Source organism: Sinohyriopsis cumingii, chromosome 19 (genome assembly GCF_028554795.1).
Source record: "Sinohyriopsis cumingii isolate HCF-2022 chromosome 19, ASM2855479v2, whole genome shotgun sequence".
Taxonomy (NCBI): Eukaryota; Metazoa; Mollusca; class Bivalvia; order Unionida; family Unionidae; genus Sinohyriopsis; species Sinohyriopsis cumingii.
Genome location: NC_142979.1, coordinates 38,458,519 through 38,484,304, shown reverse-complemented (window position 1 = coordinate 38,484,304; position 25,786 = coordinate 38,458,519). Strand labels below are relative to the sequence as shown.

Genomic DNA, 25,786 nt, shown 5'->3' with positions numbered 1-25,786 from the left:
CTTGCCCCTTACCTCCCCTTGCCACCGCCAGGTGTCACTAGTTTTTAAGCTTCGCTTGTACTGATAACACGTACATTATACCTCCAAACAATCCAAGCCATCTTAGCGTTAAATTGGACCATCCGAAGTTAAATTTGAATTTATTGTGTTGGACAATCATTCTTCTACAGGTTGTATACATTATTTTAACAATTTTTTTCAAAATTGAGTGACTTTGTCACCCTTACGGATTTCATTTACTGAAGACCATGTTACACACGCTATCACGGAACTCGTGTTGTCAGTTAAGAGTTAACGCAACACTGACTAATTTTGCTTACTCTGTTAGTAACGGTTGTGGTATTAGCGAATTAATAACATGCTGAATTGATAATTTGTGCTTTGTTTTCTTTTCTTGTGTCGTTTCAGTAGAAATGTCAACCAAATGCATGAAATGCAAAAAGTTCAAAGCAAAAGAAGACAACCATGACTCTTGTATTGTATGTACCAAGTGTACATCATCTATACCATGCAGCGTGTGTAATACTTGGACAGAGCAAACGTGGGCTGATGTAGTCCAGAAGGCCGCAAAGGGGAGGGATAGACGGAATCTGGTACGGCTTCCTTGCACTCGCGTAATCCAGATCATCGAACTCGTCGAGTTCATTTCCAACAGGACATGGATTTCAGCAAGAGAATTCTTGCAACTCCTCGGATTATTCAATGCGGCGGTGGACTTGATCCCGCTTGGCCGTCTTTTTATGCGTCCCTTACAAATGACGTTACTGGCACAATGGCGCCCCTTTTCAAGTCCCCTCAATCAGACAGTAATGATCACGCCCGAGATACGATAGTTCCTGCATCAGTGGCACAACCCCGGTTGGCTGTCCACGGGGATTCCTCTGGAGATGCCCCAAGTGGAGATAACGGTATGTACCGACACCAGTACCTACGGTTGGGGTGCCCACCTGTTGCCGGACTTCACTACAGTCAGCGGCACATGGGAGCCAGGGGAGAGGCCTCTCCACATCAACCTTTTAGAAATGAGGGCTGTCATCAATGCCTTTCATTTCTGGAAGGATCAGCTCTCAGGAAAAGCTGTCCTCATTATGTCAGACAACTCTGTGGTGGTGACTTACCTCCTCAAACAAGGTGGCACCAAATCACCAGACCTGTGCATTCTGATCTGGCAGTTTCTATGTTGGTGTGACAACCTCCACATCAACGTACAAATCAGACACATTCCCGGCAGACTCAATGTCTTGGCTGACACTCTATCAAGGAAAGGTCAAGTCATTCACACGGAATGGTCACTCCATCAATCAGTCTTTCTTCAGATTTGCACACTTTGGGGGCGTCCGATGATTGATCTTTTTGCGACAAGGTGGAATCACAAGTTGCCCACCTTCGTCTCTCCGGTTCCAGACCCAGAGGCTTGGGCCATGGATGCTCTATCAATCAGCTGGAAGGGGTTGGGGGCATTCGCCTACCCTCCCACGGTTTTGGTACCGAAAATAATCCAGAGGTTAAGGGGTCAGAACTGTCGGATGATTCTGATTGCCCCTCTCAGATGGAACAAGACCTGGGTCACCGATCTACTCAATCTAGCGATAGATCTACCCAGGAAGATTCCAACCAGCCCAAATCTTCTTAAACAACCACGGTCACAGGTGTTCCACCCCTGCCCGGACCGTCTTCTTCTTCACGCTTGGCTCTTGTCCCGGCAGCCTTGCAAGACAAACAATTTAAACCTTCGATTGTGGTGAGAATCTCAAAAGCAAGAAGGCCCTCCACTCTGAAGGCTTACGAGGGAAAGTGGCGTGTTTTCAGGGACTGGTGCCATATCAATAACATCGTCCCTTTGAGGGTCTCAATCCCTCAACTGGCCGACTTTTTTCTCTGGCTTTTTGAGGAGAAACAGTTGGCCTCAATTACTATCAAAGGCTACCGCTCCATGATATCAGACACATTCCGCCATCATGGTAGATGTGATATTGGGCATAACAAAGATCTATCAGATCTTTTAGCCAATTTTGATTTCAATCGACCAAAATCCCTCACCCTGTTTCCAAAATGGAATCTGTCCTGGGTTTTAACATGGCTCAATTCAGACAAATTTGAACCTTTAGCCCACACTTCATCAAAGCTATTATCATACAAAGCATGTTTCTTGATAGCCTTAGCTTCAGCATGCAGGGTGAGCGAGTTACATGCCCTTTCCAGTGACCCGAACTTTCTTCAGTTCAGATCAGATGGTTCGGTGGTCCTCCTGACACAACCAGGCTTTGTAGCCAAAAATAGGTTACCATCCATTGGCAATCAAAGAATCATCATTCGCTCGCTCTCTTCCATAGATAAGTCAAGAGCAGCAGCCATGCAAGATCCTGTTCGTGCACTCAAGCACTATTTAAAACGCACAGAGGTGTGTCGGGACACACGTAAGCGCCTCTTTCTTCCAATCAAAGCTGGTAAATGGGATATCACCCCTCAAGCCCTTGCTTCATGGCTGAAGTGGGTTATATGCTCAGCATACTCTGAGGTCTCAGAAGATCAGAGTCGCCTCATGAAGATTACGGCTCATGAGATTAGAGCAATCTTGGTGAGCCTGGCATTCGAATGCAATGTTTCGATCCAAGATATAATAGAAGCTGTTGGCTGGCATGCAGAGTCAACCTTCTCCAGTTTTTATCTCAGAGAATTGGCTTCGCAGAGGCAAACCTTGAATCTGGTAGGTCCGGTGTTGGCAGCCCAGATGACCACCAGACCCATTTAAAACAATCAGCACAGCCTATCAGCTTCGCTGGATTCACCAGTGAAATTTCGTAGGTAAGAAGATTTCAATAACTATCTTCTTAACCGTATATAGGGGACACATATCACGGGACCCTAGGCTGTGTTGCTGATGAAATTAGGAGAACGGGTTATCATTCAAATGGGGAATCCAGCCATCATTCCCTAGAAGGTACCCGGGGTGGAGGTAGGATGCTCAGCATTCCCTCCTCCTATTACTTATTCTCCAAACATTAATGTGATAGGGGAACGTATTTGAAGGTGAAAGCAAATTTTTAGTAAATTGTGTTTCTCTGAGAATACTTACCCGATCACATTACTTAAAAACCCTCCCAACCACCCCGCTATGCGAGCATCCTCGTATAATATATATCGCTCAGCTTAAAAAACTAGTGACACCTGGCGGTGGCAAGGGGAGGTAAGGGGCAAAGAGTTATTGCCCTTTGGTCTATATGAGATAGACCGAAAAGACGAATTTTCATCTTTTAGTAGGGTTGGATTTGAGAGGTAGCAGGCTTATATCCCCTAACGTTAATGTGATCGGGTAAGTATTCTCGGAGGAACACAATTTACTAAAAATTTGCTTTCTTCATACCTTGGCTCAAAAAACAGGGTCCAGTTTTGAAAAAAGCATATCAAGGGTCGCAAAATGTACATCTTAGATATTAAATATACACCTCACATCCAAATCTTTCATTAGTCTCATGGGTGATGTCAAGATGCCCTCTCCACCCTCATGCAGAAGCAGAAACAGTGCCAGAACTATACTGTATCCATGAATACAGTTGAAAACAGGCAATTTCAATCATACCTTGGAATCACAGATAAATATAACTCAAAAGGATTTCTTGTTGATATGTTGATGAGTAGAAATGGTGTTTATATATTGTTATCCCACTGTGGATAAGCCTTGTGCCTCACATTGAGGCATGAGGGCTCACATCAGATAGGACCACACCCATGAGGCATGAGGACTCACATCAAATAGGACCACACCCATGAGGCATGAGGACTCACATCAAATAAGACCTCAACCATGTATGAGGGCTCACATTAAATAGGACCACACCCATGAGTCATGAGTGCTTGCAATCATTTACCCCAATTGTTCATGAAAATGTTAAGAAAATAATCAGGACATGAAGATTTGCATTTGACCAATATGGTATGGTCATTACTGACCAGGCCCTGAGTGACCGAATGGTCTAAAGCGCTCACTGTTACGGATCACTGCCAACTCACCTCTGTGTGGGTTCGAGTCTCAGGCTTGGCCATTGTGGGTATGTGAGAAAGCTTGCCAGTAGCTTCTCGTGGGTCGGTGGTTCTTTCCAGGTTCTTCCTCCACCATTGATACTGGCCACCATGTATAGCCTATCTTGTGCTGAAAAATGGTGTTAAGCCCTACAACAACATCATTACTAACCATACCACACCAGACAGATAGACCACAAGCCAGATATCTTTAGTAGGCCATGTCAAATTCTATTTGGGAATAATGTGAGAGAATGTGGTTCACATGTCAGAATTGGACTGCAAATCAGAAGTCATATTGTAGCAACCAAAATCCTCTCTTATACGAAGTTGGAAGGTGGCTGAGGTCATGGAATAGCATCCCTTTTTTGTGATTGGGACTAACTTCGTGTCTTCAGAGAAAAAGAGAAAGAGGTTTCCTATCAGGGAATGGGTGCAGAGTGGTGTGAAATCATTGATGTGACACCAGTCATTGACAGTTCCTGTATTAGATGGAAAAGAAAAACAACCTCTGGTCCTGTTTTTAGTACGTTATGTTTCTCCAATAATGCTTAACTGTTCACATTACAAATAATCCCTCCCACCTTTCCCCAGAATGTGAGCTTCCTTTAAAGCTTCACTCAAGTAGAAAAACAAAGTTGTTTTAACTTGGTGTGATGTTACCATCAAAAATGTTGAAATGGGAGTTAACCTGTAAGAGTTGCTCCTTATTCTTCATAATATGTAGGTAGAATGATGTTTCTCAGCTCAAAAGAAAATCAAATCCCCCTCCCCCAGTGAAATGGTCAGTACCATATAGTGGATGAATCTGCTATGTGTTCATTCATTGTTGTACATGTGGTATTTTAAAAATTGTAGTTGTTGGGGTATTTTTTATCATTTTTTGGGGTGCTTTTTGAGACAAATATACAGTGGTCTGTCATCATAACACTGTTCAGGGAAGGCATAAAATTGTACCATAGATGAGACCATCTTGTACTGGTGTACATTATATGAAAAAATTGTATAATGGAACCCATTACCATACCATTCTTATATCAGGGACAGTGTTATATTGAGGTACTTTATGATAGGTCTCATTAACATACCCTTATTTTATCAGGGACTGTTTTATACAGAGTTATTTTATAATGGGACCAATTACCATACCCTTGTTGTATTAGGGGCTGTGTTAAACTGAGGTACTTTATATAGGACCCATTACCATACCCTTGTTTTATCAAGGACAGTGTTATACTGAGGTACTTTATGATAGGACCCATTACCATACCCTTGTTTTATCAGGAACTGTGTTATACTGAGTTATTTTATAATGGGACTGATTACACCACCCTTGTTTTATCAGGGACTGTGTTATACAGAGTTCAGGGTTCCACGCTACTGGGAAATCAGGGAAAAAGTCTGGAGAAATGATAACTTTTCCCGACTGTGAAAGTCCTTGAATTTTGCAAATATTTGTGAAAGTTGGGAAAAACCCAGGAATTTCTCTCCACAACTTGACAACTGAAACAATTACATAATTGAGTCATAACTGAACTGATCATGAGTTAAATTTATCGAGTTCTAACCAGAATATTAGGAGGTTGCAGTATGGATCATTTGGGTGCTTGCCATAAATATATTTGTTGAGACAATCCAAATGCTCAGTGGATTAGAGTCATCTAGTGGACTTTCTGTTTCACAGTGCGAATGAAATTGCGCTAGCACAATTACGAATATAATAGATAGATGTGGCCAATTAATAGATCAAACTTTTTCGGTAGATTACCAGCAAATAATTCTTTGGTATTTACATATAAAAATAAACCTCATGGAACTTCTGATTGGCAGGTTGTTGGAATTTTCATGGGCAGTAATCAAATTGAACAAATCAACAATGAATTCCAGCAAAGAATTCAATCTAAGACGGAAGGATAATCTAAAATTGCAACTGTTTACAAACCAACATTATCAGCTGCAATAGAAATAAACTCTCTAGATTATGCTGTAGATATATATCAATCATCAATCCAAAGCCTGTTAGGATGGCCTGAGATACCACCTTTTTATCAAGGACCACCAGAACCAAAGTTAGATGATTTCCTTACAGATAAGAAAATATTTATAAAACTTCTAGAGTATCGAACTGTGTGGCCATGGAATCCTGATTTTTGTTACGATTATCCTATTCTACACAAACGTGATCGAGTAAACTCTGATAGATTTGTTGTTAATGAAGAATAATTTAGATCACTGAAGATGAACATATAACTATGTCCACAACATTAGTACATTTATTTAAAAATTATATTTTGGAGTATCCTAATAGCGATTTAAAAAGGAAAGTCATTGAAACAATACAACATCTAAATCAAATTGTATCAGACCTTGAATTATTATTGAGCGTATAAATGTTAGTGCTGTGTCAATAGACGATGGGGAGAGAAGAATGAGAATATCAATGAAGAAACTATTTACTAATCTTTATAAAATAACTGAGGCAGATTTACTAAATTTTATATTATCAGAATTTAATACCAACGAACTAAAAATACGGGTCAATGATATTATCAATGAATATTTTCCACATATCGTCGAGTCATGGAGAAAAATAACCCCGCCAACAGGTATTCTCAAACACAACAATGATCTGTACAGTGGCAGCCATCATATTTCACTAGGAATTGTTAATATAATATCAATCAGTTAATCTTGTATTTGATGCAGTTGATGGCAGTTATCAAATCGATCTTGAAAAATCAAATCAGGCTCAGCAAGGATATATTCTGTATACATTTATGCCTCAAGTGCCTCCTGGATATTTGATTGGACAAGAGCCTATTAATCCGGTCTATTTGCAATGTCATAATCCACTATTATCAAGGATGCTTAGTTGCTTTACAATTCCATCAATCATGGCTCGTTTTGCTAGAGAGAAAAATTCGTGGAAGCATATGAGGTTTGATTTTCTTGATGATATAATATCGAGTTGTGTCAAATACGGACACGGTGGATTATGGAATAATAGATACAATTATAAAGATGTTATCTCGGTTCATATATTTGCATGTTATCATGGAAGTTTTATTGGAATCGGAGAGTGTTCTAAGTATTTTGAGCGATTTGAACATACAACACACGAGATGACCAGAGTGTCAATAAATGGACCATTACCAAATTTTTATCTACTGAATTTGCTTGTATCAAATCATTTAAGTTTGCAGAAGATCTTCATCTGATTCAGGTTTGGCAAACACTTTTCAGAAAAAATGTGGGCACCAACGGTATTATAACGGTATATGCTTCTTGTAAAAAAAACTATTATTGTTAACAGTAAGTGAAGCAATTATGTAGTCTGCAAAAACAAGTTTGGTTACCACAGCAAAAGAAATATTCTGACGAAAATCCTGATATAACTGATTTTGAGAATAAAATCGCCAAAAAATCTTGGCAGACAAATAATTGGTAAATTTACCCAAGGAGGATCATATGCAGAACCTTTGCTGTGTTATTTTTTCCTCTACCCTAGAGCTTCTGGTTTTGGGTACTTATTTTGATTTTGATACTTGTTTAACCAAAAATGTGTCATAATATTATAAATGATGTACCTAACCAAGCCAGTTTCTATTAACTAGGTCAGTTTTTGTCTATGGGCTATGGTTTCGTGGAGTACAAGAATACAGAGAGTGCTCAGAGGACCCTTAAGGAACTACAGCACACAGTTCTGGATGGACATACACTGGAACTGAAGATATCCAATAGAGTCACAATGTAAGTCTGGTCTATAACAATGTTGTAATAGCGACTTGTTTAAAAATATGGATTTTACTGAAAACGTAACATATTAAATAGCATAAAGGTAAAACGTCTTCAGAGGCAGAGCTTTGTTTTTGTTACTTCATAGAACTGCTATTGAGCAGCAACATGAAGAGATTGATGTAATGGTACCATGTGTGCAAACTTGACCTTTGTAAAGGTAAAGAAAATATATCACATGGAATATCTGTACTTTTTGTAATAGCTGTTTTGTATGTGAAAAATAATTGCAGTATAATTTCTATGGTATAAGCATATTTGGATCAAACACCCTAGATGGCTTGAACATTTTTAAGATGCAAGAGAAAGTCTTTATTTATATTAGCCCTTTGAACTGCAGACCTCTCCAACAGATTTTCTAGGTCCTTTGGGTGTTTGAACTATCTAGATTCTGCTGTGTTTATTGAATACAGGCAGCTTGACTGGTTTTAAAACACATACACACTTTTGCAGAATAGTCTAGTTGATCGTATGGTTTTATTATTACTTCATACAGGAAAGCTGATGATCTGACCCCAGCATCATCAGCATCACTGTCAAGCATGTAGAAAGCAGATTAATATTTGTGTTAAGGTTTGGATCATATCTTATATAATGGAACTGAGCTTTAAGTTTAACTGCTGTCTGTTCATAAGCATACGCCTGTCAATGTTTTATTTTCATGCGGTGGCAAGCAAGACAAAGCAGTTGCTTTTAAATTGTTGGCAGCAGTGTTATTGGTTTGTTTTAGTTTTGGATAAAGTTTGTCGTTGTATATATTTCCTGAACCACATAATAGTTTTCTTGACCAACAGAACTCGTGGGATGGTCTTTTTAAAGAGCTTATCGAATGGTGTCTGATGTCTGTCACTTATACGTCAGTGAGCACAAGTTTGTTACTGTTACCCACTGTAAACTACCCAGAGGATTGCCATCAAAATTTACACACACATTCACCACATGATATAGTTCATCCAAAGAAAATAGTGCTGTTCATACATCCAGTATGGCTGTCACAGTGACAGTATTGAAAATCTTCTTATCACTACTTTCCTGAATGGATGGTCATATCAACGTGTTTTCACAAAATGATTTTTTTATGATATCTTTGGTCCTGAATGCAAATTGTGTAGGTTTTATGTCTAATATGGCTGCTACAGCAGCTGTGTTGTCACTACTCCTGAATAAAAAGACTTGTTGACATGGGGTTTTACCAGAAGACTTCCTATGATGTCTGGTTTTTCTTAAATGAAAATGTAGCCAGTCTGATGTTCAGTATCTCTGTCACAGTGACCATCTTGAAAATCTTCTTGAATGGATGATCATATCAACATGAGGTTTTCACTGAAAGACTTTTTATGCTGTCTTGTTGGTCCTAAATGAAAATGGTACTGATCGCACATCAAATATGAAAGCCACAGCAGTCATTTTAAAATCTTGTTATCACAACTTCTAATAGGGTGGTGAGATCATCATGAGTTTTTTACCAAAAGACCTGATGTTTATCTGGTCCTAAATGAAAATGGTACTGCTACCACATCAAATATGAAAGCTACAGCAGTCATTTTAAAATCTTGTTATCATACCTCCTAAATGGATGGTGATATCATCATGGGGTTTTTACCAAAAGACCTGATGTCTAGCTGGCATAAATGAAAATTTTGGTGCTCAGACATCCAGTATTGCTAGCACAAGGGCCATTTTGAAAATCTTGTTATCACTACTTCAGTTGACTGAATGTTCCTATCAGCATGGGGTTTTTGCTGAAAGACTTTTTATGATGTCTAGTTGGTCCAAGATGAAAATGGTACAGATTTGACTTCAAATATGTTTGCCACAATGGTCATCTTGAAAATCTTGTTATTGCTACTTCTCCTAGCTGTCCGGTCATGTCGACATTGTGCTTTACCAATACACTTCTTGCAATGTCTAGTTGGTTGAAGCTATTTTATTTGCTTATATGAGTTAGAATACTTGATGGATTTTCTTCATAATTTGGATGAAATGTTTTGAAATTAAACAGTTTATTCTCTATAACATACACATGCAGCCTTTTGACCTTGGTGTCAAGGTCACACATGCAGTAGTGCTTTGATCATGGGCTCAACATGCAAGTCCTGGAAGAGTTTATCATATTGTAATGTCCATCTGCCTGCCAGTTTCTAATTTCATTTCCATACCATGACTTGAGTGCTCCTCAATCTAACAGTTCCAAGCCTTGTAAATAGCTTGTATTTGGAAGAACCTATTGATTTTAGCATCAAAAAGTTTTACAGTCAAGGTAACCGGTGGTTTTCCCACAGTCACATTAATTATACATCACAAGCCTTGACCATACTTTGAGGATGCAGATAAGTAGATGTATATTGAGTCTGGGTCAAAATGTCAAAGTTCAAGGTAACTGCTTAATATCCTTAGTTCTACATCACAGTCCTGGACTAAACTTTGTGGATGGTTTTCACTCGGAATATGGTACAGTAAAACCTGTTATGAGAGACTGCCCCTTCTGCCAACAAAAAGCGGTCTCTCAAGACAGGTGGTCTCTCATAGCAGGATTGTACAAAAAGACCAGTTTCCAAGGTCCAGTTTCAGAACAATTTCAAGAAAAATAACCACAATCACTGTACGTATATTCTATTCTTTATTAATAGTACTTGTTAAAATATTGTATGCATTCATCTAAAAACAAAATTATATAGCAATAAAGATATAATCCTATCATTAAACATGAAATCACATTTACATTGGAAGATCACATATTTTAGCATATGAAATCATTTCTGAATTACTCCTTTACCTTTATAACAATTTAAATTTGTTTTACCAATGTTTAAACCGCTTTTTTGCGAGTGGTCTGCTCTTTTTCACTTCTTTCATTTACAGTAATTGTTTTCTCCAGCCTTAAAATTTGTCTCTTTTTAAAATGGAGGTTCATCCATTGTTATTAAGGTTCTAGGTGTTAAAATTATTAGTGCTCAGTTGTAATATCAAACATAAAGACCGTTTTGACTGGGCTGTGGGAAAATATGAAAAATCTATACATGTGCATTGCATATCTAGCAATTAATGAAATAAAAAGAAACAATTATCTCATCCAGAAAAGGAACCATTTACTCAGAAACAAAAGTCAACAGGTTCATTCAAAGATGACATACTGGGATTAACTCTATAAGCAAAGTGTGTAACCGGGTCACACCAACTTGAACAGAAGACAGCTTTGTGATTGGGATGTAATCACTTAACATCAGGGGGAAAGCAACAAACATCACAAGTCTTGAACACTATCAATCAAATCCCGCAAATGATTCTCTCTTGCTGGTTTAATATACATTGACCTTATTCAGCCCCGGGAATATGGATTAACTCTAAAGACAAACAATATACGTGACCACTACATCAACTTTGGGACTACACTGGCAATTCGTGACATGTACATTAGCCTGGTTTATAAACTGTAGCATCCATCCTGGTAGCAACAATCCTGTTTTTTTAAATATTCCTTTCATGTTTGTTTTTTTTATCAGAACAATTGTTACTAATCAAGTGATCATTAAAAGTTGATTACATGTAGGTCAGTGGTGTCTGTCTGTTTTCATGAGACAGTTGTTCATAAGGATGCTGGGTCCTATGATAAGGCTGGGAAGCAGGCTAAGTGTGGGAATAATTAGTCTGGTTCCCTACTTTGTATGTTCTCTGTGTTGCATACCCCTATACCCTATACGAATAGCGCAAAACAACGCAGGGAGCATATGAAGCAGGGAACCAGACTATAAAATAATCTACCTATACATTAGTCTGGTTTATGACAGAAACTGTAAAACACTATAAGCATAGCTACAAAAATTCAGACATCGATAGCCAGCCTATTGTTTTTAATTTTTATATATATTTAAAACAATATGAGTGGTCATTCTTACAGGGATTTAATAAAGGTCGGTGGAGTTTATCCTCGTTTTTGCGACGCAGTTGTTCATAGCAATGTCAAAATGATATTTTACCAAGAAATTGTGGTCACTGGTTGTGTTCAGCAGATGGTCGCTCATAAAGAGCATGTATATAATAAAATCGATCTGTGCATAATGATTATGGTAGCAAATGACAGGTGGTTCACTCATAGCAGTTTTTACTGTATATGCCTATTCAAGGTTAATGATTTAAAGAAGCAAAAATGGTTTCTGCACAATAACTTTAGTTCTATGTCATAGACCTTGATTAAACTTTGTGGATGGCTTGCACGGTTGAGGCCTATTGATGTGGTGTTCAGAGTGTCAAAATTCATTGTTACTGTGGCTGAACAGTTATAAATGTTTTTTGCACAGAAATTTATTTCTCAACCATGTACCCTCCAAGGCATGTGAATGACATATACTTGGTAAGAAATAAGTATATTGATTTTGGGATCAAAGATTAAAGGTCATGGTCACTGAAATTGAAACGGAAAAACGGTAATTGCATAATAAATTTCATTAGCTCAAGACCACTTACCTTTATCAAAGGTTGTAGTGGACTTGTACTTAAGGTATTAAAGAGACTTCTTGCTCTGGCGTTTGAAAGTAAAAGGTCAAGATTACTGTGAATCAAAGGAAAAGGGGTTTTACAGAATACTATTTGTATTGGAACAAGGTCCTCAAATGAGGACTTATAAAAATGGTACTAACAGCCACCTCGCTACGTTGTCAGCATTAAGAGCTTAATGTTAGGATAGGTCGGCCTGGTGTCAGGATAATGTGACTGGGTGGGACATCATGTTACATGTCTGTGGCATGGTGTCTCAGTGCTAGACATCACTATAAACTGCCACAATATACACATCATAGTGATATGACTGATAAATTGTTAAAGCTATGTTAAAAATCCAAATCAGACATGCACACACTCCTCAAATGAGGAAGTGGTTCTTTAAATGAGGGCCATAACTCAACCTCTGATGGCAATAGTTCATCACATGAGAGCAGTAGCTCATCACACAAGGAAGTGACTCATCACATGAGAGTAATAGCTTATTACATGAGGGCTATTGCTCATTACATGAGGAGGTTGCTCATCCAATGAGGAAAATAGCTCAGTTGCATAACATTGGTAGTGGTAATGTTAAGTGTTCTCTCAAATTGCATGCTATGAATTGTCTACATTATTTGACACATTTTCACATTATACAGATTTAATCCATAACTTCTATTTGCATTATTGTGCATATTGAGATGCATAACGTGATGTCCATCTTTCAGGCAACCAAAAACTGGAGAGAAAAAGAAAAAGCAGACATCCAAAAAACAGAAGTCTACTAAAATATTAGTGAGAAATATTCCTTTTGAGGCCAAGAAAAGTGAAGTGGAAGATTTGTTCAAGTAAGTTCTCATTTCCATATACACTGACATGATTCTGATCCAACTGCAAGAGCCTGATCTTCAGTTGCATGATGCTGAGGCAGATCAGGATGTGTGTTGTTTATTTGAGTAGTTTTAAAACAACTGTATAGATCCAGTCTGCCCAGACATTATGTGATGGCAGATCAGGATCTGTGTTGTTTATTTGAGTAGTTATAAAACAACTGTATAGATCCAGTCTGCCTGGACATTATGTGATGGCAGATCAGGATGTGTGTTGTTTATTTGAGTAGTTATAAAACAACTGTATAGATCCAGTCTGCCCGGACATTATGTGATGGCAGATCTGGATCTGTGTTGTTTATTTGAGTAGTTATAAAACAACTGTATAGATCCAGTCTGCCTGGACATTATGTGATGAAAGATCTGGATCTGTGCAGCTTATTTGAGTAGTTATAAAACAACTATAGATCCAGTCTGCCTGGACATTATGTGATGAAAGATCTGGATCTGTGCAGCTTATTTGAGTAGTTATAAAACAACTATAGATCCAGTCTGCCCAGACATTATGTGATGAAAGATCTGGACTGGATCTGTGCATTTTACAGTTTGATCCATGTTGCATGCAAGTACCTTGCATTCTTTTGTTATGCTTAAAGAAAGAATAGAATAAGGATGTGATTTTCATCTAAATAATGTTTGCTTTATTCTTATTCATACACTTTTTGCAACTATAGCTTTTGAACCATTATTATTTTCCACATTGCTGTACGATCTACAGGCACATTCAGCAGTAGTATATATACATTGTTCATTGTCATTGTTGTATAGCCAGTTGGTATAGGTTGAGCAGAATGACCTGGCATTTTACTGTATTTATCAAAATACATTGTCATTGTTGTATAGCTATTTGGTATAGGTTGAGCAGAATGACCTGGCATTTTACTGTATTTATCAAAATATATTGTCATTGTTATATAGCTATTTGGTATAGGTTGAGCAGAATGACCTGGCATTTTACTATATTTATCAAAATACATTGTCATTATTGTGTAGCCAGTTGGTATAGGTTGAGCAGAATGACCTGGCATTTTACTGTATTTATCAAAATATATTGTCATTGTTGTGTAGCCAGTTGGTACATGTTGAGCAGAATGACCTGGCATTTTACTGTATTTATCAAAATATATTGTCATTATTGTATAGCTACTTGGTATAGGTTGAGCAGAATAACCTGGCATTTTACTGTATTTATCAAAATACTTTGTCATTATTGTGTAGCCAGTTGGTATAGGTTGAGCAGAATGACCTGGCATTTTACTGTATTTATCAAAATACATTGTCATTATTGTGTAGCCATTTGGTATATGTTGAGCAGAATGACATGGCATTTTTTCATATTTATCAAAATACATTGTCATTATTGTGTAGCCAGTTGGTATAGGTAGAGCAGAATGATGTGGCATTTTATCATATTTATCAAAATACATTGTCAAACAGTATCTGTCATTTTATTATGGGTATATCAGGGGTCACTGCTCTTCCACTAAAATCTCTCAGAGAATGTTCAACATAGACCCTGATCTGCCAGTGTAGATTGTAATGGCAGATCTACATCTGTGCGGCTCTGAGTCATGCACATATTGTAATTGGTTAAACAAAATAGAATATTCATAAGGGTCAAATCTAGTTGACCTCATGAATAAAGGCTGATCACTAGTCCATCTTATTGGTATTTATGTATGTCTTCAGAACACACAAAGGATCAGTTATATAGGCAGCTGGATGAACAGATCAGAGGATTCCCCAAAGACAAACCACTATTCCTCCTTGGTGACTTTAATGCCAGAGTAGGTGCAGACCACGAGTCATGGCCTACCTGCTTCGGACAGCATGGCACTGAAAGGACCAAAAAAAACGGTCAGAGACTGCTGGAGCTGTGTACCTACAGTGACATGTGCATCACAAACACCTTCTTAAAGTGTAAGCCACGACACAAAGTGTCATGGAAACACCCCAGGTCTCATCACTGGCACCAGCTCGATTTGGTCATCACCAGGCGCTCTGCCCTCAACAGTGTCCTCTCCACCAGAAACTACCAGAGTGCAAACTGCGACTTCAACCATGCCCTCATGAGCAGCAGGATGCACCTACAGACACACACACTACACCGCTCAAAACCAAAAGGATGCCCTCGCATAAACACTGCACAGATGTTGGTCCCCTCCAAGGTGGAGGAGTATGTGTCCACCTTGGACCAGGCTCTCCAGGACCTGCCAGAGCACAATGCCTCAGCCAAGTGGAACACCATGAAGGGTGTCATCTACAGCATATCCATGTCCACATTTGACAAGAAGGAACGGCCCAGCCAGGACTGGTTTCAACGCACATCTATCAAGGATGGAAACAGTAATCAAAGACAAACGAAAAGCCTTCATAGCATACAAAAAAATGTCCTAATGAACAGACGCTTACTGCTCTCAGAAGTGCCCAAAACAGCTCCAATGCATTGCTGGACAGTGTGCGAACGAGTACTGGCTACAATTGTGTGAAGGAATCTAGCATAGTGTCAAGTCCAGAAACATCCAAGGTATGTACAGTGGCATCATGAAGGCTGTAAGCCCTACAGTGAATGGGGTCACCCCCCTGAAATCTCTGATGGGAGAGAAAATTACTGACCATGAGCAACAGATGGCCAGATGGATGGAGCGCTACTCAGAGCTATATTTCCAAGAAACCTCAGTCACTGATGCAGTCCTTAGCAGCTTAAAGAAACTGCCCACCATGGAGGAGCTCAACAAAGTGCCCACCTTAGAGGAGCTCAGCAAAGCAATCGACTCCCTCCCAAACAGCAAAGCACCAGGTAGTGACAACATCCTGCCCAAAGCTATCAATTTGGGAAACCAACATTGCTTCAGCCACTGCATGAGGTACTTTGCCTCTCCTGGTAGGAAGGAGTAGTCCCCCAAGACATGCACGAGACCATGATTGTGACCCTATCAGAAACAAGGGCGACCTCAGTGACTAATAATTACAGAGAGATCTCGCTCCTGAGCATCATTGGCAAAGTGTATGCCTGCATCATACTCAACAGGCTGCAGTTGCTGACGGACCATGTGTACCCAGAATCCCAGTGCGGCTTCAGAGCAGGCAGGTCAACGACAGACATGATCTCCCTACGACAACTCCAAGAGAACAGCAGAGAGCAAGGTCAGCCACTCTACATGATGTTCATCGACCTCACCAAGGCTTTTGAAGTTCTCAGTAAGATTGTTTGCCCCCCCCCCCCCAACTCCACAGCATGATAATCTCTTTCCATGCTGATATGAAGGCAACAGTTATGTATGATGGATCCTCCTCAGTCTCCTTCCCAATCAACAGCAGCATGAAGCAGGGCAGCGTGCTGGCGCCAACCCCTTTCAGGACCTTTGACTCATCCACTGATGGCATATATCTACACACCAGGTCCAATGGGAGGCTGTTCAACCTGGCATGACTACGTTCGAAGACCAAAGTGAGGTTGGTGCTCATCATGTAGATGCTTTCTGCAGATGACATGGCTCTTGTGACCCACACCGAGGATGCCCTTCAGAGACTGGGAGACCATTTCGCTGATGCCTGCAAGCAGTTTGGGCTCACCATCAGCCTGGAAAAGACAAAAGTCAGCGTGCAAGATACCACCATTGCCCCTTCCATCAAAATTGATGGTGTCACCCTGGAAGCAGTCAGCAACTTTACTTACCTGGGGTCAACCATCAGCAATTCTCTCTCGCTTGATGTGGAGCTGGACAGAAGGATTGGAAAGGCAAACACCATCATGGCACAACTAACGAAGAGGGTGTGGGGAAACAATGCACTGACAGAACACACCAAGATCCAAGTCTACCAGGCCTGCGTTCTCAGCACCCTTCTATATGGAATGAGACCTGGAGCACTTACATGAGGCAGGAGCACCAGCTGAAGTCCTTCCATATGCAGTGCCTAAAATGCATCTTGAAAATTAGCTGGCAAGACCACATCCCACACAGCAAATTACTGCAGTGTGCTAGTCCCCCCAGCATGTACTCCCTGCTGAGCAAACACCACCTTTGATGGCTGGGACAAGTCCAATGCATGGAGGATGGGAGGCTGCCAAAGGACATTCTGTATGGACAGCTGGGCACTGGTACCAGAAGAGTCGGCTGTCCCTCACTCCATTTCAAGGATGTGTGCAAGAGGGACATGAAGGCATGCAACATTTCACCCAATGGCTGGGATGTGCTGGCTGAGGACCGAGGCACCTGGAAACTGATGTTAAGCAAAGGCATAGCAGTTGCTGATGCGAGGAGAGGCCAGTTGGCAGCAGAGAAACATGAGAGAAAGAAGAGCGTGGCAGCAAACCCAGTAATTCAGACTTCCCAGTATGTCTGCACCAATTGCAACGGGGACTGTCACTCACGCATAGGCCTGCACAGCCACAGCAGACAATGCCAACACCCCAATGACAGATGACACTCCAAGGGTGCTGTTCGCATGGTCTCTCAAGACAGAGCTGCCAATGATGATGATGTATGCCTGGCTAAATCAATTAGGAGATTTATTTGACCTCTTGGATAAAGGCTGATAAATTTATTCGTCTCATATATATGTATGTATGTATGTATGTATGTATGTACGTACGTATGTATATGACAAATGGGCAGAGACCCAAAAGGTCAGTACAAAAATATTGCTTTGTATGTGATGTGGATGAATTATCTTGATAATATCACATGTGGAATGTATGGAAACTTATGGCTGTTTCTTGAGTGAACTATGCCCAGAGAAATGCCAGGTCATTTCGGTCAAACTGTCATGTCATGTCAAATTGCCATCAGAAAATGAATTTAATTTTAAGCATAGCATGTCATTTACTTTCACACATTAAAATGAGTGACCTTAACTTCATAAAGTACCAAAATCCTCTGGTTATTTAGTCTTGCTATAATGGGAAATGTCATGTCAAATTGCCATCAGAAAATGAATTTAATTTTAAGCATAGCATGTCATTTACTTTCACACATTAAAATGAGTGACCTTAACTTCATAAAGTACCAAAATCCTCTGGTTATTTAGTCTTGCTATAATGGGAAATGTCAGGAATTATAGTTATCTTTTCTTGCTACATTGGGAATGACAAGAATTGGGGGTGGGTGCTGATCAAATATATTAATCCTTCTGTTTGAAAGTACACATTTTTACATGATATTAAAGTCTGTGAGTACCGTAAAAGTTGCTACCAATGTGTTTAAAAATAAATAAACGTGAATTAAAGTGTTATCTAATATTTGGTTCTTGTACCTTATTTAATGATTTTATTAGCTTGCCTTTACTGTGTGGGGCGAGCATACTCTATATGTTGTATCAGTGTCTGTAGTGATGTTAGCAAGTATAGACTATTTATGATTTGGTCAGTTGCTCAGATACCATAAATTTTTTTATAATCATAAAAGTGTACGTGTGCATACATTCTTAGTACTACATCACCATATCAAAATGTAGATCATTGTTACCTGCTTATCATGTTCAAGTGACCATGTAAAAAAAAAATTCTGAATGTCAGTTTCTATGACACTTGCATGTATGAAAATAGACCAGTTCACGAATCCTGAGGAATACTTGAGCATCATACCAAAAATAAGTCACTTTGACCTACTAAAATGCTCAAGTGATCACACACACTGTCCATGTTTAGGTCAGTTTCTGGAACACTGTTACTTGAAAAGTCATTAAAATAGATATGTGTATCATGAGTGCTGCACCTCTATACCAAAAGCAGGTCTTGTGGTCATTTTTTATTTTGCAATCCAGTGATAATGTATAATTTTCATGTTAGATAAATTCTTCAGCCATTTTGCTTGTACACTCTTGATACTTGTTATATGTATGCATTCCAAATAGTACTACACCTTCATATCAAAAGTAGGTTCCTATGATACCCTTTTTACACTTAATTGAATATGGCTCACCTTTTGATGTGCAGGTGACTTGATGGATCCTGGCACATGTACTGCCATTAAACAGGATTTAAGGATACATCCTGAGAAGAACATATCATCATTTGAATGAAACGTAACTGTGACGTACAACAACCACTTGGTTTGTTATCATCACTCAAGTCTGATCTGCATGAATATTGATAAATGTAAAATATTTTTTCTGAATAAATACATGCATGTAAGCTTCTCTGTGTTCTGGCAAGTTAATTTCTTGTTTGTTGTTTAATTTAGGGTGTTTGGCGAGTTAAAGACAGTCCGACTTCCCAAGAAACTGAGTGGCACTGGTTCACACAGAGGGTTTGGCTTTGTTGACTTCATGACAAAGCAAGATGCCAAGGTAAGATAAACAGTGTGCACAGGTCATGTAATGACTTACATTTGATAAGTCCAAAGGGCATATGCACTAGATTTATAGTCCAGTGCTGCAGCAGAAGATTTTATCAACATATTAACATATCCCCAATGCAAGTTTTTCACATAAGTTTAAAACTGGTTCTTTATATTTTGTAAATCTTCAAAGATTTGGGGGGGTAAATAATGAATCGAAACAGTAGATTCTGAAATTAGTAAGTAAAATTGGCAATTTTGATTATTGTTGCTGTTTATTGGGCTAAACACCATTTTTCAGCACATGATAGCCAATACAACTGTTGGAGGAAGAACCACCATTCCACAGGAAGCTAATGGAAGCTTTTTCAAATATCCACATTGGCCGTAAAGATAAGACAGCAATTACCCTACTCATCTGGCCAAAATCAATTTTAGAAAAGATTTAGTTGATGCTTCATGTCTAGCTTTCACGATTGATAAATGATACACATGTGATTGATAAATGATACATTGTTTATAAATTATACATTATTGATAAATTATACTTGATTGATAAATGATACATGATGATACAATACTGATAAATTATGCACAGTTGTTTGAGAAATTATATATCTTTGATAAATTATACAAAGCGCTCTTCGTTACGGATTACTGCCATCTCACCTCTGTCTGCATGGGTTCGAGTCTCGGATTCGGCCAATGTGGGTATGTGAGAAAGCTTGCCAGTCATGGGTCGGTGGTTCTTTCTGGAGTTTTCCTGGGTTCTTCCTCTACCATTAATAATGGCTGCCATGTATAGTCTATCATGTGCTGAAAAATGGCGTTAAACCCTACAACAACAACAACGACAACAACAACAATATAAGATCACTAGGATATGTGTAAGATTCTCTGTTATATGGGTCGGAAGGTGATATATCAAAGCAGCCTACAATAGAAAATTATGCTACAGGGAAAAGGGTTGTATTTATTTCTACAGGCATTTAATTTGACATTTGCCAAATGTGAGGCAAGAGGCTTTTTGTGCAAAAACGTCATTTGAAAATGTCGTATATTGTGTATATGAATTAGCTCCAATTTTTCCTGGGTCTCAGTAAATAAAGTTTGTTATCTATTGCTTTTAAAACCTAAATAATATTTAAATCTTGTGTTCAGAGAGCCTTTGAAGTCCTGTGTCACAGCACTCACTTGTATGGGAGACGCTTGGTGTTAGAATGGGCTGAGACAGCTGATGACTTGGAGGAACTCAGGAAAAGAACTGCTGAACATTATCATGAAGGTATGTGCAACAGTTGTCTTCATTAGTAACAATATTGATTTATTAGTAATATTTAAGTTTGATTATATGTATTGAGTAGGGAACCTGAAATTCTCTTGGCCGTTGCCTGGCAATTATTCTTGAAAATTAATTTGATGGTCTTTTATTTGTGAATTTTTTTACTAAATGTCCTGTTCAAAGCGAGTCCATTGTTTAATTAACATATGCATCCTTTGATTGCCAGTATTATTCTAAATTAAATAAAATTCATAATCCTGAAGAGAGTAGCTCATGCTATACAATTTTCTAAAATATGTTTTGTATATATCTCTATGAAAACATTTATGTTGGGCATTTTTTAAATTCACATTTTATGAGAAATATCATGTTGAATAGTTTACAATTGAAAGTCATAAATAACTTGCATTTTACTGCATCTATTGTTTTTCTTCCAGATGCTCCAAAGAAAAAACTGACAAAAGCTGGAATTATAGAGACTCTTCAGCTGTCGCAAGATGAATGATCATCAGTAAAAGAGTCAAAATATGCTGAACTCAACAGTAATTACACAGTAAAATATGCTGAACTCATTACACAGTAAAATGTGCTGAACTCAACAGTAATTACACAGTAAAATGTGAGGAACTCAACAGTAATTACACAGTACAATGTGCTGAACTCATTACACAGTAAAATGGGCTGAACTGAACTGGAATTACACAGTAAAAGTCAAAATGTGCTGAATTCAACTGTAATTACACAGTAGAATTAAAAATGTGCTGACCTCAACTGTAATTACACAGTAAAGTAGACACTGCTTGACTCCATTATTGCACAATAGTGACAAAGAAGAACAGAATTAAAGAAAATCAATTTTCTTTGGGATGCAATTTTTAAAGAAGAGTTTTCTTTGTGAAGGAACCATGAGTGTATCGGTATAATTATGATAAACTGGTACACAGAATGTAGTTTCTCAGTGTAAAACCAAGCACCTAGAAAGAAACCAGTTGAGTAGACCAATTAGATGAAAAAGGGCAACAAAGATGAAGAGAAATGATGATTGTGATTAATTCATGAGGATTGATGGTTTTGGTTATTGCTATGGTCAACAATATTTCTGTTATTGTTTTCTGCAAAATGTTGGAGAATTAAGAGTTCTGGAATCAGGGAATGGATATTTCAGTGGATCTTCATTTTCTCTGATGATGTATATGTCTGTAATAAGCTAATACAAACAACAGTATGATTGGATAGTGTTATTATTAATGAATGTGTTTTCTTCTGGTGGACTGCGTTGGTTGTACAGAATTGATGCATGGATTGCAAACAAGTATGCTGATGAGATGGATTCTCTGTTTTTAGACTTTTTCAAACAGTTTATGACATTAAGAAATTATATCTGAATACGTTTTTTTATGAAATCGAGAACTTTAGGAGTCACATTTGTTCACATTTAATATCAGTATATAAATATGTATACCTACAAAAGTATAGTTTTTAAGTGAAACTCGGCTGTAATAATTCTGACTTGTTTTCATATTAAATCTACTTAAGTTTTTAAGGCATTTTGTTTATGTATTTGTATCATCAAGTACAATAAAAGTTTAAGTGGAGGTTTGCATCTTTTAAGATGTCTATAAATTCTCCAAGACAATTTAACCATGCTTTTCTTTATGTATACTGGCTAGGTTGGCTACATTGGCATGTCCACTGCCAAGTTACTATAGCGCATTTTCTAGTATTTATGTTGGTGTGCCATAACACACCAAAAACAAGCTAAACTCCATCTGCTGTAAAACTCTGTAATCAGCAGGTCATTTACTCAGATTAAGTTATTTTATGGTGAACTTTATTCATTGATAGAACGAAAAAGCATATAGGTTGCTACTGGAAACAGCAAGTCATAACTGTCGATACAGTTTTATATTGTTGGATATTTTACTCCTTGGGTTTGAACTAATTTAGTTTTGGGTTGTTTTTTTAAAGATAAAATATAAATATAGTGTTTTGTGAATATCAAACAAGACAACTTATGATTTTTTTATCAAGACATTTTCCACACATTTTAAAACGTGTCAAAGAGTGTACATTATTGACTAACAAAGGGTGTACAGTATTGACTAACAAAAGGGTATACAGTATTGACTAACAAAGGGTATACAGAATTGACTAACAAAAGGGTATACATTATTGACTAACAAAGGGTGTACAGTATTGACTAACAAAGGGTATTCAGTATTGACTAACAAAAGGTATTCAGTATTGACTAACAAAAGGTATTCAGTATTGACTAACAAAAGGGTATACAGTATTGACTAACTAAGGGGAATGCACTATTGACTAACAAAGAATCAACAGTATTGACTAACAAAGGGCATACAGCATTGACTAACAAAAGAGTACGCACTATTGACTAAAAAAGGGTGTACAGTTAACTAACAAAAGCTAAGCATTTTTGACTAATAAAGGGTGTACAGTATTGACTAATAAAGGGTGTACATTATTAACTAACAAAGGATGTACAGTATTAACTAACAAAGAGTGTACAGTATTGACTAACAAAGGGTGTACAGTATTGACTAACAAAGGGTATACAGTTTTAACTAACAAAGGGTGTACAGTATTAACTAACAAAGAGTGTACAGTATTGACTAACAAAAGGTGTACAGTATTGACTAACAAAAGGTGTACAGTATTGACTAACAGGATGTACAGTATTAACTAACAGTGTACAGTATTGACTAACAAAGGGTGTACATTATTGACTAACAAAGAGTGTACACTATTGACTAACAGAGGGTGCACAGAGATAGGGCTTTATATGATGATTGCTCTCACCCGATCAGAAGCTATAATTTTAAACAAATATGGTACATTTAGAACTTGTCCAGATAGCAATTTTATATGAATCAAATGCACCATAATAAACATGGAACATTGAGAACTTGTCCCTATCACATTTTATATGGTTTAAATGCACCATGATAAACATTTAGAACTTTTCCAGATAAAATATTATGGTTCAAATGCAGTGTAACAAATATTTAGAATTTGTCCAGATTGCATACTTTTAATATGGTTGAAATACAGCATTATAAACATTTAGAACTTGTCCTGGTCACATATTTTATATGGTTTGAATATATCATAATAAATAGAACTTCTCCAGAGTGCCTATTTTACATGGTTCAGATGCACTATAGTAAACACTTAGAACTTGTCCAGATCACACATTTAGAACTTGGATTCATTATAATTAACATTTAGAACTTGTCCAGATCACACATTTAGAACTTGGATTCATTATAATTAACATTCAGAACTTGTCCAGGTCACACATTTAGAACTTGGATTCATTATAATTAACATTTAGAACTTGTCCAGGTCACACATTTAGAACTTGGATTCATTATAATTAACATTTAGAACTTGTCCAGATCACACATTTAGAACTTGGATTCATTATAATTAACATTTAGAACTTGTCCAGATCACACATTTTAAATGGTTCTTAAGCAACGTAATAATCATTTCAATCTTGCCCAGATTGAATATTTTATATGGTTCAAATGCACAATAATAAAAATTGGCTGTGCTTGGCCATATTGAATATTTTATATGGTTCAAATGCACCATAATTAACGTTGGCTGTGCTTGGCCAGATTGAACATTTTATTTGGTTCAAATGCACAATGATAAACACTGGCTGTGCTTGGCCGGATTGAATATTTTATACGGTTCAAATGCACCATAATAATCACTGGCTGTGCTAGGCCAGATTGAAAGTTTTATGTGGTTCAAATGCACCATAATAAACACTGGCTGTGCATGGCCAGATTGAATATTTTATATGGTTCAAATGCACCATAATAAACACTGGCTGTGCTTGGCCAGATTAAATATTTTATATGGTTCAAATGCACCATAATAAACATTGGCTGTGCTTGGCCAGATTGAATATTTTATATGGTTCAGATGCACCATAATAAACATTGGCTGTGCTTGGCCAGATTGAATATTTTATATGGTTCAGATGCACCATAATAATCACTGGCTGTGCTTGGCCAAATTGAATATTTTATATGGTTCAAATGCACCATAATTAACATTGGCTGTGCTTGGCCAAATTGAATATTTTATGTGGTTCAAATTGTCTATAATAAACACTGGCTGTACTTGGCCAAATTGAATATTTTATATGGTTCAAATGCACCATAATTAACATTGGCTGTGCTTGGCCAGATTGAATATTTTATATGGTTCAAATGCACCATAATAAACACTGGCTGTGATTGGCCAGATTGAATATTTTATTTGGTTCAGATGCACCATAATAAACACTGGCTGTGCTTGGCCATATTGAATATTTTATATGTTTCAAATGCACCATAATAAACATTTGCTGTGCTTGGCCGGATTGAATATTTTATATGGTTCAAATGGTCCATAATAAACACTGGCTGTGCTTGGCCAGATTGAATATTTTATATGGTTCAAATGGTCCATAATAAACACTGGCTGTGCTTGGCCAGATTGAATATTTTATATGGTTCAAATGCACTATAATTAACATTGGCTGTGCTTGGCCAGATTGAATATTTTATATGGTTTAAATGGTCCATAATAAACACTGGCTGTGCTTGGCCAGATTGAATATTTTATTTGGTTCAAATGCACCATAATTAACATTGGCTGTGCTTGGCCAGATTGAATATTTTATATGGTTCAGATGCACTATAATTAACATTGGCTGTGCTTGGCCAGATTGAATATTTTATATGGTTCAAATGGTCCATAATAAACACTGGCTGTGCTTGGCCAGATTGAATATTTTGTTTGGTTCAAATGCACCATAATTAACATCGGCTGTGCTTGGCCAGATTGAATATTTTATATGGTTCAAATGTACCATAATAAACACTGGCTGTGCTTGGCCAGATTGTATATTTTATATGGTTCAAATGAACCATAATTAACACTGGCTGTGCTTTGCCAGATTGAATATTTTATTTGGTTCAAATGCACCATAATTAACATTGGCTGTGCTTGGCCAGATT

At 37.8% G+C, this 25,786-nt stretch overlaps 1 protein-coding gene across 1 annotated transcript in view; it reads left to right on the top strand.

Moving 5' to 3' along the window:
* LOC149775523 (putative RNA-binding protein 19) overlaps positions 1-22,342 on the top strand; it is a 78,089-nt gene extending 55,747 nt beyond the window's left edge. Inside the window, exons 23-27 of the mRNA XM_089943033.1 lie at positions 7,635-7,770; positions 13,023-13,142; positions 19,370-19,475; positions 20,627-20,750; positions 21,185-22,342. Of these exons, the coding sequence (XP_089799159.1) occupies positions 7,635-7,770; positions 13,023-13,142; positions 19,370-19,475; positions 20,627-20,750; positions 21,185-21,252 (554 nt within the window). The 3' untranslated portion in view covers positions 21,253-22,342. The remainder of the gene's footprint in view (positions 1-7,634; positions 7,771-13,022; positions 13,143-19,369; positions 19,476-20,626; positions 20,751-21,184) is intronic.
* The last annotated feature ends 3,444 nt before the right edge of the window (positions 22,343-25,786 follow it).